General features: G+C 43.1%; 1 protein-coding gene across 14 annotated transcripts in view; it reads left to right on the top strand.

The window, feature by feature from the left end:
• The window catches only part of PTPRE (protein tyrosine phosphatase receptor type E), an 87,100-nt gene extending 78,810 nt beyond the window's left edge, over window positions 1-8,290 (top strand). For 12 of the 14 annotated variants that reach the window (XM_069020279.1, XM_069020274.1, XM_069020277.1 and 9 more), the window contains 9 exons: window positions 1,032-1,167; window positions 1,962-2,111; window positions 3,213-3,306; window positions 3,674-3,750; window positions 4,892-5,026; window positions 5,779-5,904; window positions 6,656-6,816; window positions 6,905-7,055; window positions 7,970-8,290. In XM_069020279.1, coding sequence (XP_068876380.1) covers window positions 1,032-1,167; window positions 1,962-2,111; window positions 3,213-3,306; window positions 3,674-3,750; window positions 4,892-5,026; window positions 5,779-5,904; window positions 6,656-6,816; window positions 6,905-7,055; window positions 7,970-8,044 — 1,105 coding nt within the window. In that variant the 3' untranslated portion in view covers window positions 8,045-8,290. The remainder of the gene's footprint in view (window positions 1-1,031; window positions 1,168-1,961; window positions 2,112-3,212; window positions 3,307-3,673; window positions 3,751-4,891; window positions 5,027-5,778; window positions 5,905-6,655; window positions 6,817-6,904; window positions 7,056-7,969) is intronic. The other 2 variants (XM_069020271.1, XM_069020282.1) reach the window with 1 other exon arrangement.
• Window positions 8,291-15,363: the final 7,073 nt, after the last annotated feature.

Raw genomic sequence — 15,363 nt, forward strand, 5'->3', positions numbered from 1 at the left:
TATTTCTGGTGTTATTTAAAACCTTACGTTGCCTTGCTGAGAATTGCTTTGTATTTTTGAGGCCACGAGGGGAGGGGAGATGTTTTTATCGTGTTCCTGGAGGTATTTGTGGCCATTGCAGCCAAGCAAACTGCCCGGAGGTTAAAGGAGAGCCACTAATGACTAGTACAGGATGCCATGCCCTTTTCCTCTGGAAGGAAGAGCTGAAAGTCGCTGGATTTTTATCATTTCTAATGGTCGTGCTCCCTCTCGTGGCTTTTAAGGATATAAAAACCAAAAAAGTGTTTCGGGATGGCAGCGTTGGGAAATGTGGTGCTAAAAATTACTAAAACAATAATTTAAATTTCATCTTAACCTGAATTATTACAGATGGTCAAGCAGATTTTTTTTTTTCAAATGTCTTTTTAAATATAATTCTGATGGCATCAGCTGGGAAGGGCTGAGGTTTTATGTTAAAAACACCCCTCTTTTTTTGCTGTCCTTGTTAAAATGAAAAAGGGGGAAGTTTAGATTGGATATTAGGAAAAATTTATTCACTGAAAGGGTGGCCAGGCATTGGGACAGGCCACAGGGGTGGAGTCCCCATCCCTGGAGGGATTTAAAAAGTGGTACTTGGGGACATGGATGGGAACAACTGGACTCGAGGATGTGAGGCAGCTTTTCCAGCCTTAATGATTCCATGATTCTGTGAAATTCAGTGTTTCCCAGTGAGCATTTCAGTCCAGCCTAAGCACGAGTGTCTTGGGGTGACTTTGTGATGTGTATCCCATTTCGCTGCCCTGTGCCCAGAAATTAATTTTGTGCCTTCCTATGCCTTTAAACTGAGCCTGAGAAGAGAAAAAAACCCGACCAAAACTTCCAAAGCAGTTTTGCAGTTTGTTTTCACGTTTTCAAGGACGCAGAGATAGACACAACTCTCTGATAGAAACCTCAACTATGCTAAACCGTGGCAGTGAGGCTGAGTGCTGCAGCAGTCCCTGCAGGCTGGGTGATTCCATGGTGGGTTGTGTGTGTGTTTGTTGCCTCCCCAGCGCTGGCGTGGGGCGCACGGGCACCTTCATCGTCATCGATGCCATCATGGACATGATGCACGCGGAGCAGAAGGTGGACGTGTTCGAGTTCGTCTCCAGGATCCGCAATCAGCGGCCCCAGATGGTTCAGACAGACGTGAGTGCACCTGAGTCTCCCGAAATTCCAGCTTTTCCTGGGCAGAGAGGGAAATGCTGCTGTGCTTCCACTCTGTTGTGCAGCCCGGTGTGTCCCGTGCTGTTGCACACCTGGAAAAGATCAGGTTGGATGGGGCTTGGAGCAGCCTGGGATGGTGGGAGGTGTCCCTGCCCATGGCAGGGGTGGGGTGGATGGGATTTAAGGTTCATTCCAACCCAAATCATTCTGGGATTTTCTAATTCAAAAATGAACAAAGCCCAGTGGAAGGATGGGGGAGAAGATACTGTAGTGAAGTGGTGAAGACCACTGTAAAACACATCATTTTTAGGAGTCATTTCCAGGTTTTCCCATGCACATGAGAGTGGAATGTCAGAGAATGTGAGTGATGTAACAGGAAAACCCTGATTTAGCTTAACAATTTCTAATTATTGTTATTTTAATAATCAGTAGATTGTACCCCAACCAGTGGCAAGACAAGGAGCAGTGGTTTTGAACTGCCAGAGGGCAGGGATGGATGGGATCTTGGGCAGGAATTGTTCCCTGGGAGGGTGGGCAGGCCCTGGCACAGGGTGCCCAGAGCAGCTGGGGCTGCCCCTGGATCCCTGGCAGTGCCCAAGGTCAGGCTGGACATTGGGGCTGGGAGCAGCCTGGGACAGTGGGAGGTGTCCCTGCCATGGCAGGGGTGGCACTGGATGGGATTTAAGGTCCTTTCCAACCCAAACCAGTCTGGGATTTTAAATTAGATGAATCCCAGAATTCCCAATTTCCCTCCATTTCCTCCCTGTCCCTTCCAGATGCAATATTCCTTCATTTACCAAGCCTTACTTGAGTACTACCTCTATGGGGACACGGAGCTGGATGTGTCATCCCTGGAAAAACACCTCCAGACATCACACAACGCTGCACCAAACCTGGTCAAAATAGGGCTGGAAGAGGAGTTTAAAGTAAGTATGGAAATCTTTGCCATAGGATTTCCAAGACTTAAGCCAAGAGGATAAAATTGTGACCTTAAAAGTGCATAAAAGGAAAGTTGTTCTGTTCTGTGGTGGTTGTGAATGGGGCCTTGCTGAACATCCTGTTCCCTAAATGCTCACTCAGGGCTCTGTGGTTCCATGGCCTTTCCCTAAACGTTTTTTTTTTTGTTTATGAAAGAAAAGGGGAGTGATTCTCTGGGCTGGTGCTGGTTGCCAGATCAGATAATGCTGGAAGAGGAAACTGGATTAGGTGTTCCTAATCTGCATCCCAATGGGATTGTTAACTCCGAGGTGACTGACAGCAGGAAGAACTGCAGGGAATTTACAGAGCTGGTGCTGAATGTCCAGTCTGTCAGGAGAAAAACCTCAAAAAAGCCCCAAAAAACCCATTTTTGATCAGTGGAGAAACCCCAAATGAAGCAAACCACACTGGCGGTCTGTGATCATTCTTAAAGTGACTTTAGTGCCCTGAGGAATAGTTAGATTTTTTTTATGATTTTTTTTATGCTGAAATACTTATTTTCTATATAGATAGAGAGTATTAATTGACATCTGGGTGTTCACTGGAGTTCTCTCTTTGCTTTAGACGATTAATTTAACCAGAAATTGGGAACTGGGTAAAGAAAATGATGTAAAAATAAGTTTGATGATAGAGCAACAAGTTCAAAAATCAACAGTATTGAGGGAAGGAAGATTAGATTGGATATTGGGAAGGAATTTTTTGGCTGCGAGGGTGGGCAGGCCCTGGCACAGGGTGCCCAGAGAAGCTGTGGCTGCCCCTGCAGTGTCCCAGGCCAGGTTGGAGCAGCCTGGGATAGTGGGAGGTGTCTTTAAGGTGTCTTCATGGGCTTTTAAGGTCCCTCCAAGCCAAACCATTCTGGGATTCTGTGTTACTCTTTCTTAGTTATTACAGCCAGGACCACGAAGTGGCTGTTGTGCAGCCAGGCTCCCTGTGACTGTGGCACTGATTTACTCCCAGTAGAGTCACAGGAGGGCCCTGTGAGTGCAGGATGTGCTGAGTGACCCCTCTCCTGTCCCTGTGCTCTCACTCTCCTGTGTGGTTTCTTGCAGAAGCTGACCAACGTGCGGATCATGAAGGAGAACATGAGAACTGGCAACCTCCCAGCCAACATGAAGAAAGCAAGAGTCATCCAGATCATCCCCTGTAAGAGCCCAGCCTCTGATCTCCCCAAACAAACAAGTGCCATCAATCCCTGGCTGGGAGCACACACTGGATCTGTCTGCTGGCAGCAGCCCAGCTCATCTCAGGACACAGCTCCTCTTATAAAGTGTCATCTGTAAAAAATTCCGTGAATTGGGTTTTACTAAATCATCCCAAAATCTGCTACAATCAGGTTTTTCGAGTTAAACAACTCGGCACTTTCACCTTTGCATGGTCTGAGCAGCACTGTAATGTTTGCTCCTGAAAATGAACATTTCAGAGAAGAGATTTAGTGGGGTTTCTTCTTCCACATGCAGTTAACAAAAGTAAGACTGGACTCAAAACTAAGACTAGACTTTTTTTTTTTCAGATGATTTTAACAGAGTGATTCTGTCCATGAAAAGAGGGCAGGAGTACACAGACTACATCAATGCTTCCTTCATAGATGTACGTACACAACATTTTCATGCATTTCCTTTTCAAATCAGAGCTTTTGCTGTTGTTGGTAAGGCTTTTTAAAGAGGCACAGTCGACTTGGCTTGCAAAGAACATGAGCTCTGTTTATGGGAGTTTCCAGATGCTTTTCTTATCTGGTGTTTTCAATTTCAGTTTAAATGGCTGTGTCATTTAAACCTTGTTGTTAGATTTACAAACCAAGCCTTTTATGAAATTCTGGCAAAACAAATTAGCTGCACAGCTAACAGCCAGCGGTTCCATTATCTGGTTCAGGTTAACAGGTGTAAATATTTGCTTTTCTGAGAAACAGAAAAGTCAGTGTTTAGCACAGGGAAAGGCTGTCACAGTGTTTGGCAGCCAGGCTTTATTTGGGCAGTGCTGGATAAATTCCAAGCTTTCTTCCCAGGTTCCTGTTGGAAGCTGAGTAACACAGGATTTTATTTAAGTATGAGAAGTCATCGTGTCCTTAAGCAGTAAAACCACGTCAGTGACTGAGGACTGTGGGTGCTGAGGGAGTGAAGATCACATCTGTGTGGAAATAAGGAAAGGCTGGACGTGGCCCTCAGTGCCTTGGTGGTGTTGGGTCAGAGCTTCAATCCCAGAGGTCTCGTCCAGCCTCACTGGTTCTGTGATTCTGTGAAATAAAACTGGAGCTCAAAAACTGAGCTAGGAGTTAATTGTAGAGAAAAGCTGAGAGCTGCTGTTGGGATAATATTGTGAAATCTGGTCCTGCGGAATCTCATCCCCTCAGCCATGACTGGAAAAATTCACCTCAGGATTGTGAATTTGGGGGAGATTTTAGAATCACAGAATCGTTGAGGTTGGAGAAGCTCTCTCCATCGAGTCCAACCATTGCCCAGCACTGCCAAGGCCACCACTGCCCCATGTCCCCAAGTGCCACCTCCACGTGGTTTTTAAATCCCTCCAGGGATTAGGATTTCACCACTGCCCTGGGCAGTGACAACACTTTCTGTGGGGAAATTTCCCCTAATATCCAACTTCAACCTCCCCTGGTGCAACTTGAGGCTGTTCCCTCTTGTTCCCTGGGAGAGGAGCCCCCATTCCGGCTGTGATGTCGCTGTGCCCCTCAGCGTGTCCCTCTCCCCCGTGTGATCCCGGGCTCTTCCCGCAGGGATATCGGCAGAAGGATTATTTCATCGCCACCCAGGGCCCCCTTCCCCACACGGTGGAGGATTTCTGGCGGATGGTGTGGGAGTGGAAGTGCCACACCATCGTGATGCTCACTGAGGTCCAGGAGAGGGAGCAGGTACGTGCCCACCCTGCAGCCTCACAGTTTCCCTTCCCACCTGCAAGCCACCAGCATCAATACTGGAGAAAATAATTTTTTGCCTACAAATTCCAGCAATCCAAGATTTTTGTTTTTTGCTTTTCCTAAAATGAGCACTTGCTTCACTCTTCGGTGTGGGGCAGTTCTGCTGCTTTTGCTGGAGCTGTCAGAAAACACAAACAAATTACGGAATGTTGTGATTTTTGAAATCACAGATGTCAAACTTCCAGTTCACGTTAAGGGATGCCTGAGATGGGACAGAGTTTTGGCATTTGGGAACAAACGTTTCTATAAACTCTTGTCCCATTTGTCCCAGTAAAAGCTCCCGTGGCTCATTCCAAGTCTGTCCTAATACATCATTAATTAATGAAAGAGTCCTGTGCTGCGGATTGAAGATTCTGGGTTCAGCAAGGGTGTTGTGAAAAGCTTTTTTTTTGGTGGTTTTGGGAGGTTTTTAACAATATTGCCTTGCTTTCAGGAATTACATTTATTATTCTACTCTGGTTTAAAGCAGTATTTACCATCTGGGCCTCCTGAGCCCTTTTCATCTTAATGGTTTCTATTACAGAAATATTTTATCACTGTATTCTTAGTTATTAGTGTTTGCAATACAAACTGTTGAGAACACACTTCTTATTCTGGATGTCACTTCTTATATCAGAGATTAATAAGAATGTGATAACTGGGAAAAAAAAAATCAAGGAATGTTTGCAATTCTCTGGATTCTGCAGGAAAAATGCTGCCAGTACTGGCCATCGGAGGGCTCTGTGACTCACGGAGAGATCACGGTGGAAATCAAGAGTGACAGCCTGATGGATGCCATCAGTGTGAGGGATTTCCTGGTCACATATAACCAGGTAATTCTTTAGAATTCCAGGTTTTTTGGTTTGTTTTTTGGGTTTTTTTTTCCATTGGAAGGCATTTACAAATCTGATTCTGTATCTTATATTCTGGGATTTCTAGCTAAAGCTAAATGTGGTTAATCAAAATCTGGCGTTAAGGGGAAGCTTATAGGAAAGATTTTTGCTTAAAGCCCCTGAAAATTCTGGCCAGTAAAACAGGTGGTTGCAAAATGGGAGGTGGGGGTGGGGTTTTTTAAACTGTTTTGTTGTTGCTGTTATTCCTAGATTTTCCTGCCATCTTCCACATAACTATCAAAGAAAATTCGATTCAAGATGTTTCACAGAATTCTAAGCTGGTTTGGGTGGAAGGGGCCTTAAAACTCATCCCATCCTATTTCCTGCCATGGTCAGGGACACCTTCCACTATCCCAGGTTGCTTCAAGTCCTGTTCAACCTGGCCTTGGTCACTTCCAGTGTATCCTAAGTCCTTCCCAGGGGAAACAGCTGTGCAAATCCAAAGGAAAATTATAGGGGAATTATCAGCAGATGGGGATTTGGAAACAGACCTGACAAGTCTGCAGGACCAGGATAGGATCCTGGAATATTTAGGCTGGAAATAAGATCATCAAGATCCAGAAGACATGATGGATCAGGTTGCAAATACTCTGATGTAGCAAGGCAAAATTGATGCTGCAGGTGTTCCAGGCAGGAATTGTGTTTCCACTTGGAAGTAACAGGTGGCTGAATGCTGTTTTCCTGCTGGCAGAGCAACCAGGAGAAGCAGAGCAGGCTGGTGAGGCAGTTCCACTTCCATGGGTGGCCGGAGATCGGGATTCCTGCCGAAGGGAAGGGGATGATCGACCTCATTGCAGCTGTGCAGAAGCAGCAGCAGCAGACAGGGAACCACCCCATCACCGTGCACTGCAGGTGAGCCCCCTCTGCACCTGAGCTTGGCTGTTCTCTGCCCCTGTTACTCCTCTTCTCCCATTTTTACCCCAGTTGATGCCAAGCAAAGGTGTTTTGGTTGCAGTGCTGGCGCAGGGAGGACGGGCACCTTCATAGCCCTGAGCAACATCCTGGAGCGGGTGAAGGCCGAGGGGCTCCTGGACGTGTTCCAAGCTGTGAAGAGCTTGAGGCTGCAGAGGCCACACATGGTGCAAACACTGGTATGGATGGGACTGAGCAGCCCAGGGCTTGGGGAGGGAGTCCTGTGTGGAAATACTCTTGGGGGATGAGAACAAAGGGGTTTTTGCAGGGTGACATAAATGGTACACGATAGCTGTGTGCGTGGAAGGCATTAGCAGGGTTTTTACAGCACTTCCAAAACCACAACTCAGATAAATATTCTCTGTCTTTTAGGAACTTGAGGCTGTCAAACCATAATATTTTGAGTGTTGTAGGTGATTAAATATATTAAGTAAATGTCTTTCAAGTTGTTTATCAGTTGTTCTTTCTTACCTTAAAATGTGTGGACACAAATTGGAATCATGGAATGGTTTGGGTGGGAAGGGACCTCAAAGCCCATCCAGTGCCACCCCTGCCATGGGCAGGGACACCTCCCACTGTCCCAGGCTGCTCCCAGCCCCAGTGTCCAGCCTGGCCTTGGGCACTGCCAGGGATCCAGGGGCAGCCCCAGCTGCTCTGGGCACCATGGCTGGGGTGGCACTGGATCATATTTAAAGTCCTTTCCAACCCAAACTGTCCTGGGATTTTATGATTCTCTGATTATCCCTGGACCATGCTCAGGAGTTTCTGCTGTAGGAAGAGCCCCGTGACAGCCCAGGACTGTGAGCAGCTGGGTTTAAATCAAAAGCCAGGCCTAAGAACTGATTCAGTTTAAGAACCATGTCTGAAAAAGCTCAAGAAATCCTTTTAACCAAAGAGCAGCGATCAGCCTGTGCCTGACAAAGAAAGAGGAACCATTGCTTTTATTTAAAATAACAAACAGAAATCAGAACAGACCAGTTCTCACCTACTGGTCCCAGTTAGGACATGCTGAATTTATCACTGGGATTTGCAGAAGTCAGATTTTCTCAGTGTGACCAAACCCACATTTTGACACCTTTTCCTTGTTTTCCAGGAGCAATATGAATTCTGCTACAGAGTGGTACAAGATTTCATCGACATCTTTTCAGATTATGCTAATTTCAAATGAGATTCTGCCTTATTTTTTAATTTGTCTGTATAAATAGTTGTATATTATGTTAATTTATTCATGCCACTTGGATTGTTGAGTTAACTGTAAATACAATGTTGTGTTGGCTCTAAAAGTTGCATTTGCTGTATAAAGTTGTTTCTTAAATATAAATATCTTCTAAAGCAAAGTATAATGTTCCTATACTGTATAGCACTGTAAGATGGGATAGAAATCTTTATTCTAAATAACAAGAAATCAATTCTTGAGGTTTGTTTTCCTTTGAATTTTGCCACTTTTAAATATTTATCAGTAATGTTATCTCCCAGTTCTTGACATTTTTGACAGGTGATTTACAGTTCATCCTAAAAAAAGTGAATTGTGGTACACATGTTTAAACATGTTTTGTTCACCAGGAAAATATGTTCACCATGAAAATAGATATTTATTTTATTTTTCAAGGCTGTTTTGAAGAGCCTCCAGGTTTTGATGGCAGTTGGATTTTGAATCTTACTGTCCATAGGCTAGAATGAGTAGAAGTACAGATTAGAATTTTTGAATTGACAGAACTTTGAAAGCCCAGTCAGTTTGGTTTTTTTCCCTAATATTGTTTCAATCGACGTAGAAAGGCAATAATGTGATTTTTTAGAGTATTTTGCATATTCAAAGAGTATATTTTGCAGCACCTGAATTTGTCTATGTGAAGAAAAAGGCCAGAAATGGAGTTAAAAGCTTCTCTTCTCTATAAACACCTGCATAATTTCCCACTTCTTTAAAATAAGAGATGAACTCTTATTCCTTGATTTGACTCAGCATGATAATTAAGAGGTAAAAATTGGAAAAAACATTTTATGAACAGTTTAGTGCCAGAAACATTGAGTGTTGCAGCAAAAGCTCCTCCAGGTTCTTCCCCTCCCAGAAATGTTATCAAAAAAGGACTGTTGCCTTTCTCTAAGGGGTTTAGGGTTGTGTACAGAGATATATTTTTACTGAAAGTACTACTGAGAACAGAATTGGTGACAGAAAATATCAAAGTCTTTATTACAGCCCTGACCAGGGGTTGGAAAATCCCCAAATCACGGGGCACCCGAATGTCGAATAATTACCAAGTTTATCTTTCCCACTCTTCCAAAAGCATCTCTGACTTAATGAGCACAAAGGGGTGAATCTGTAATTAATTCCATAACGAATATGCAATAGTTCTGTCTCATCCAGCCGGGCTTTTGCGATGCCACATCAAAGCCTTATTTAAAACAAGCAGCTTAAACCGAGCTTTTCCCTGCTGTCCTTGCACTAGTTTATCCCATTCCCATTCCAATATAATCTCATTGCACCTTGGAGCAATGCAGGGCGAGGGAAGGTGTCCATAGGTCTCCGTCCATTCCATCCTGGCTGGAAAGGGGCAGGATAGGAATTCCTGAGCACCCTATTCCCACAGTGCCATTGGCTGCTGCTTGTCTTCCCATCGCTGCACTCCTGTATTTATTTGTACAGTAAATTATGCACTTCAGAAAACAGGTTGTTTAAAGACTAAACCTCGCTTGGGAGTCTCTACGAGAAGAAACACTCGAGCCACAGGGTTGGGTAGGAAAGTGAAGCTGAGGAAGGGCATGTTCCTGCAATTCCATCCAAACTGAGAGAGCCAAAACAAATTCGGTCTGGGAACTGATACAGAGGAGGGTCAGTCTGATTTATAGCACAGGGAGACTCCCAGAGGTTGGAGAATAATGCAAAGGAATTCCCATTGTCTGATCCTGATGTCAGCATCCTTCCAGCAATTTAGCCCACATTTGAACAATAATTTGTCAGATTTTTGGGTCCCTGAGGTAAAAACCTGGGGTGAGTTGTCTCCTGAAGTCAGTCTCAGTGCAGGGAGACTCTGAGAGGTTGGAAAATAATGCAAAGGAATTCCCATATTCTGATGCTGATGTCAGGATTTTTCTGACCCTTTAGCCTGCATTTGAATAATAATAATTTGTGTGTTGGGCAGATTTTGGGGTCCCTGAGGTTAAAACTGGGGTGAGTTGTCCATGAAGTCCATCTCAGTGCAGCAGTGATGTGGTGTGAGGGTGTGGGGGTCCCACAGCTCCCCAGGAGCTGCAGCACAACTCCAGCTGCCCACGGCGTTTACTAAAGGCCTCCTTACAACCAGGAGTAGGATGGGGTTCGGCTGGAACACCAAATCCTCAGTGAGTACTCGGATTTTAGTTGATAACCATATTCAGATATGGAGGAAGAAAGAGAAATGCCTAAAATATAATTCAGAATTGACAGCTGTAGCTCCCTAAGATTTTTGTGGAATTGGAAAAGTTCCCTTTGCAGTCGTTGTGTGTGCTCAGGGGCTGGAGCTCTGGGGAGCGGCTCGGTGGGTTGGAATTTTCCTTTGACTCTGCGTCCGTTGCATGGAATTCCTTTAAAACGCCAAATAGTTGGATTGGAAGTGTCCTTCTGATCTGGCTGTGGTTTTGGTCACTGTGTGACTTGGACTGTTCATGTGTTCAGAAGGTCCCAGCTCACCTCAGCATTTAAGCGTTCGCTTCCCAGCACCTTTATCCCACAGTCCATGGGAGTGCCATGGGTTCCGTGTTCCTGAAGCAATCCCTTAAGTGCTTGGCTGAACTGGGCCGTAATGAAGAATGCATACTGTAATTAGCAGTGTTTTTTAGGCTATTTTTATGTATTTTTTAAACTTTTAAAATGAGCCTGACCACCCCATGTTCAGTCTTTTGAAACGTTTGCGTTTCCCTCGTCCCATTTTTCATGTAAAGTTAATAACCAAAATGTATTTAATTTGTCAAATCTTTATAACATATGTATGTATTATACAGTTTCAGCTATTATTATTTTCTTTTATTACATTTCTAATTTGATCTTGCTGTGTTTTTAATGCCGGTGAATGTGGCTGAATTATTTGTATATGCAAATTGCAAGATCTAATACATTCTGATGCAAGAACAAAGCTTCCTTTTTATTCTCCACCTGCATTATTTCATTTAAATCTTTTAATTTCATTCCTGTGTCGTGTGTTCATTTGAATGAAGCATTCTAAAAGAGTTGAAATCCATTATCTAGATGAGTAATTTTTCAGTGCTTATCAGCAGCTTTTTGGGAGAAAAATTCTGATTGATGTCGGGACCGAACATTATGCTTATAAAGGGCGTAGAAACTCATGGAAGTAGTTGGAATCCAGGTCTTCCCAAACTGTAAGGATACAAAATAAATATAGTAAAATTAATTAAATACAGTAACATAATCCTGTGGTAAACTGTGATGTCATACCAAGATAAAAATAGGAGCTAAACTTCCAGCTGTGTCACCAATCATGAATTGAAAGTTCGCTCTAATTAACAGCAATTTCTTAATTCATTTTGACAATTCAGTTTTGCTGTGGACATCTTGCTAAAATCAACCAAGAAGGCCCCACTGTTGTAGCAAGGGGCGGGGGCGCTTTGTGTAAACCAGGAGTAACTGCTCAGAGGTTACACCCTCATGTCGAATCAAACAGGATTTAATGAAGCCATTTTTCTGTTTGACCCCTTCTCTGTTTGCCCTGGCCCATCCCACACCTCCCATTTGGGAGATGCCTCTTCAGGGTAGGTAATTTTAGGATTATTTTTTTTTCCACAGTTGTTGAACTTTCAGTCAGCATGTCCTCCCTGGGCACTGCTCTGACATTGGCAGGGTGACAGGAAATGGCCTCAAATTGTGCCAGGGGAGGTTTGGAGATGAATAGTTCTTCATGGAGAGGGTTTTAAAGCATTGGAAAAATGCCTGGGGCAGTGGTGGAGTCCCCATCCTTGGAAGTGTTCAAAAAATGTGTGGACGTGGCACTTGAGGACATGGGCTAGTGACAAACTGCTTGATGGCTGGATTTGATGATCTTTTCCAAACGTAGCAACTCTCTGATTCCAATTTGCCATTGCATGTAAAAGCTGTTAATTTTTAAAATTATTCCAGAGGAGTTGATCAAATATTTTGTGTGACCGGGTCATGTACTTTTAGCAAGGATCAAGAGGCAGAGATTGTGAGACCACCAGAAATTGTGTGTGAGGACAGGCAGGTGTCTTGGTGCGCCTCAAAAAGTAGAAGAATCTCAAGTATTAATCAGTTATTAATCAATTGTTGGGTAATCTAAATAACTGTTTGTAATTGTTGATCACACAGCAAACATGGATATTCCTATACTCTACTGGTGATAAAGTTTTTTTCCTACTTCTAAATGTTACAAAGGAACACCATGAAGACCTTGTGGTTCTGTTTTTAGAAACTCAGCTTTTAGAAACAACCACACTTCGGTTGTAAACTGTCCATGAAATAGATTTATTTTAATGGGATATTTACACAGTATGAACTAAGGCAGATCACAGGGGTGTTTGCTCTGTACAGGGCACATATGTCAAGTCTCAGCTCTGTTTTGCCTAATGCAGAAATTGTTGAATTGAGAATTTTTCAAGCCACTGAACTTCCCAGGGAGTGTTCTTCATCTGAGGAATTAAAGGATTAGGATGTAATTTAGATCTTTTTGTGAGAGCTTCCTTCTAATGACTTTTATCCATTTTCTGTGCTGCTTTGCACAGAGGAGGGGAATTACTCCGTTATTAATCGAGTTGACACCTTGCCAAGGAAGTTCTTTGCACAAAGAATAATTTTTTCCTTTCACCTGTTCCCATTGCATGAGGAACTGCTCCAGTGTTTTCGTGAACATTTCCTGAACTCCAGCTATCCATAAACATGGAACAAAAGATCCAAGCTGGGGAAGCCAGGTGGGTGGACAAAAAGAAAGGAAAACTCTCCCAGGTGGGAAGAGCTTTAGAAGGAATTATTGAGCAGGGTATTTTCTCGTTGAGATTTTTATAGAAACTTTGTCCTTCCAAAATCTGAAGGGAGCCTATGGAAGAGACGGAGTGAGAGCATGGAGTGCCAGAGGGCAGGGCTGGATGGGATATTGGGAAGGAATTGTTCCCTGGGAGGGTGGGCAGGCCCTGGCACAGGGTGCCCAGAGCAGCTGGGGCTGCCCCTGGATCCCTGGCAGTGCCCAAGGCCAGGCTGGACATTGGGGCTGGGAGCAGCCTGGGACAGTGGGAGGTGTCCCTGCCATGGCAGGGGTGGCACTGGGTGGGCTTTAAACTCCCTTCCAAGCCAAACCATTCCATGATTTTATGATCATGTGGTAGCCTGTGGATCGAGAAGAAGCTGTTCCCAAGGAAGCAGCCCATGGAATAGCTCTGTTCCCTTGTTTGTAAGTATGGAAATTATGTACTCTAGAATTTGTTAATTTGCTGAATCCAGGGGAATCTCACCCAAGTCCTCATAAAATGTACAAATTTCTAACTCAGCTGTGCAAAAGGACTGGCTGGGAGATGCAAAATCCCTCTTATGGTCACCCTTGGGATCAAAAGTGATCTGCTGCAGTTGATGGCAAAATCTTCTGGATTAAGAGCTTTGTTCCCAGATCTGGCACAGGGTGGGATTCTTGGGGACCAGGAATTGGGGTTCCACAATCCTTGGGGGTGATTTTGAAATCTTGGAATTGGCCTAGAACACACTGCAAAGTTTTCATTTGCATTTTAAACCAGACATGTTTCACATTGTGTCTTTTGCTTCCCAGTCATCTTCCCTGGCTTTGAAGGACTACAGCCTATTGGAAAGCTGCTGTTCCAGATGAATTTGGATCATTTGAAATACAGATTTGACCTTAAAATATTGGTGTGTCCATCCTATTCAGAGGTTTTTCCCTTAGTAGTTTATGTGCTTTCACCATTTCAGGTAAATTTATTATTTCAAAGTGTTTGTTAACTGTGGATTGGTATAATTTGGAAACGTATCCCATTTGTTCCTAAATTTATACAGATTCCTCCCACGTAAAATCCTGTGTCAACATTAGGTTCTGGGCATGAATACAAGCATTCCAAACATCCTGGGTGCAGTAATGTGTCTGTGTAATAAACTATGATTTTAAGAGAGAAATTTGGTGCAAAACGTTACATTTTCAGGGTTTGTCACAAAGCAACTTCTCATCTCCAGACTTTGCTTCACACAGTGTGAATAGCCTGAATATTTATTTACTTTATACCTTATAGAAGCCCTAATTTAGGGAAAGCTTTAACTAGAATTTGTGCTTTTTAGACTTTAAAGTGAAAACCACTGATAGTACAAATCTGTGAGAAATGAGCTTCATTCAGTGCTTCCAAACCACCTGTTCAGACACTTGAATAAATAATCCTGTATGAGGATCTTCATGTGACAAATTAAAATGCTGATTTTTTTAACTCTCTAACAAGGAGATTCAAGCACTGACGTGATTTTTCTGCTCATTTTTAACAGCTGACAATTTTACTTCATGGTGTATTCAGGTGTATTTATCTGAATTAAATATTCCCAAATTAACCTACCAGCAAGTTCAAACCTTGAAGAAAATGCCTTATTTTTTTTTTTTTTTCCCTCCTGTAAAACCACTTTGGCAAATATTTGTACAGATGCTGTTTCAGAGAGCACTGCTGCTCTTGGAGACAGATTGCAAACCTTCACTCCTAATTTGTGTTTCCCTCGAAGTATTGCTGTGTTTGCAGGGACACATCACAAAGGCTGTGACACCAGAGTAAACCAGGCCAGAATATACAATTATTGACACAGGGCAGATGTAGTTATTTATTTGTGCTGTTTGATCACATGTGGGCTGGCAGAGACTGCAGTAAATTCCATTTCAAAGAGTTTTTCTGCTAGAAACTGTTTGTTTCAGATACATCATTCAGGTATAACTGCACTTGTAAAGAGTCCTTGGAAGGCTCTGACTTGAACACCTGTTTATTAGCAATGATACCCAATTAGATACCCAGTGATAACCAAACAGAATCCTGACTTTGGTATGGTTTATACATCTAAATTAAAGATTGTCCAGTAGCATATGGCTATTCTAAAATAACAATAATAATAACAATAATAACAATAACAACAATAACAATAACAACAACAACAACAACAACAACAATAATAATAATAATAATAATAATAATAATCTGACCTAAATTAACCCCACCCCAGCTTATGAAATAGACTTCAAAGTCATTTGATTGAAAGGAACAGAAATAACATTTTAAAAGCTGCTTACATCTAACTGTGTCACATCTAAGCACCCTGAAGTCATCACACCACACAGAACAGTCTTTGAGGCAAGCCAGATAATAAAATAGCAGTAAAATCAAAAGTTCTGCTTTGTGAAAGATCTGAATAGTAGAATTTTATCCCCTGAAGCACAAAAGGTTGGATGACCTTGTCCTGTATCCCTTTCCCTTGCACAAGCAGCAAATTTGGAATGGATGTCCCATTTCATGTCACAGTAA

Source organism: Aphelocoma coerulescens, chromosome 6, assembly GCF_041296385.1.
Source record: "Aphelocoma coerulescens isolate FSJ_1873_10779 chromosome 6, UR_Acoe_1.0, whole genome shotgun sequence".
In the NCBI taxonomy this organism is placed as follows: Eukaryota; Metazoa; Chordata; class Aves; order Passeriformes; family Corvidae; genus Aphelocoma; species Aphelocoma coerulescens.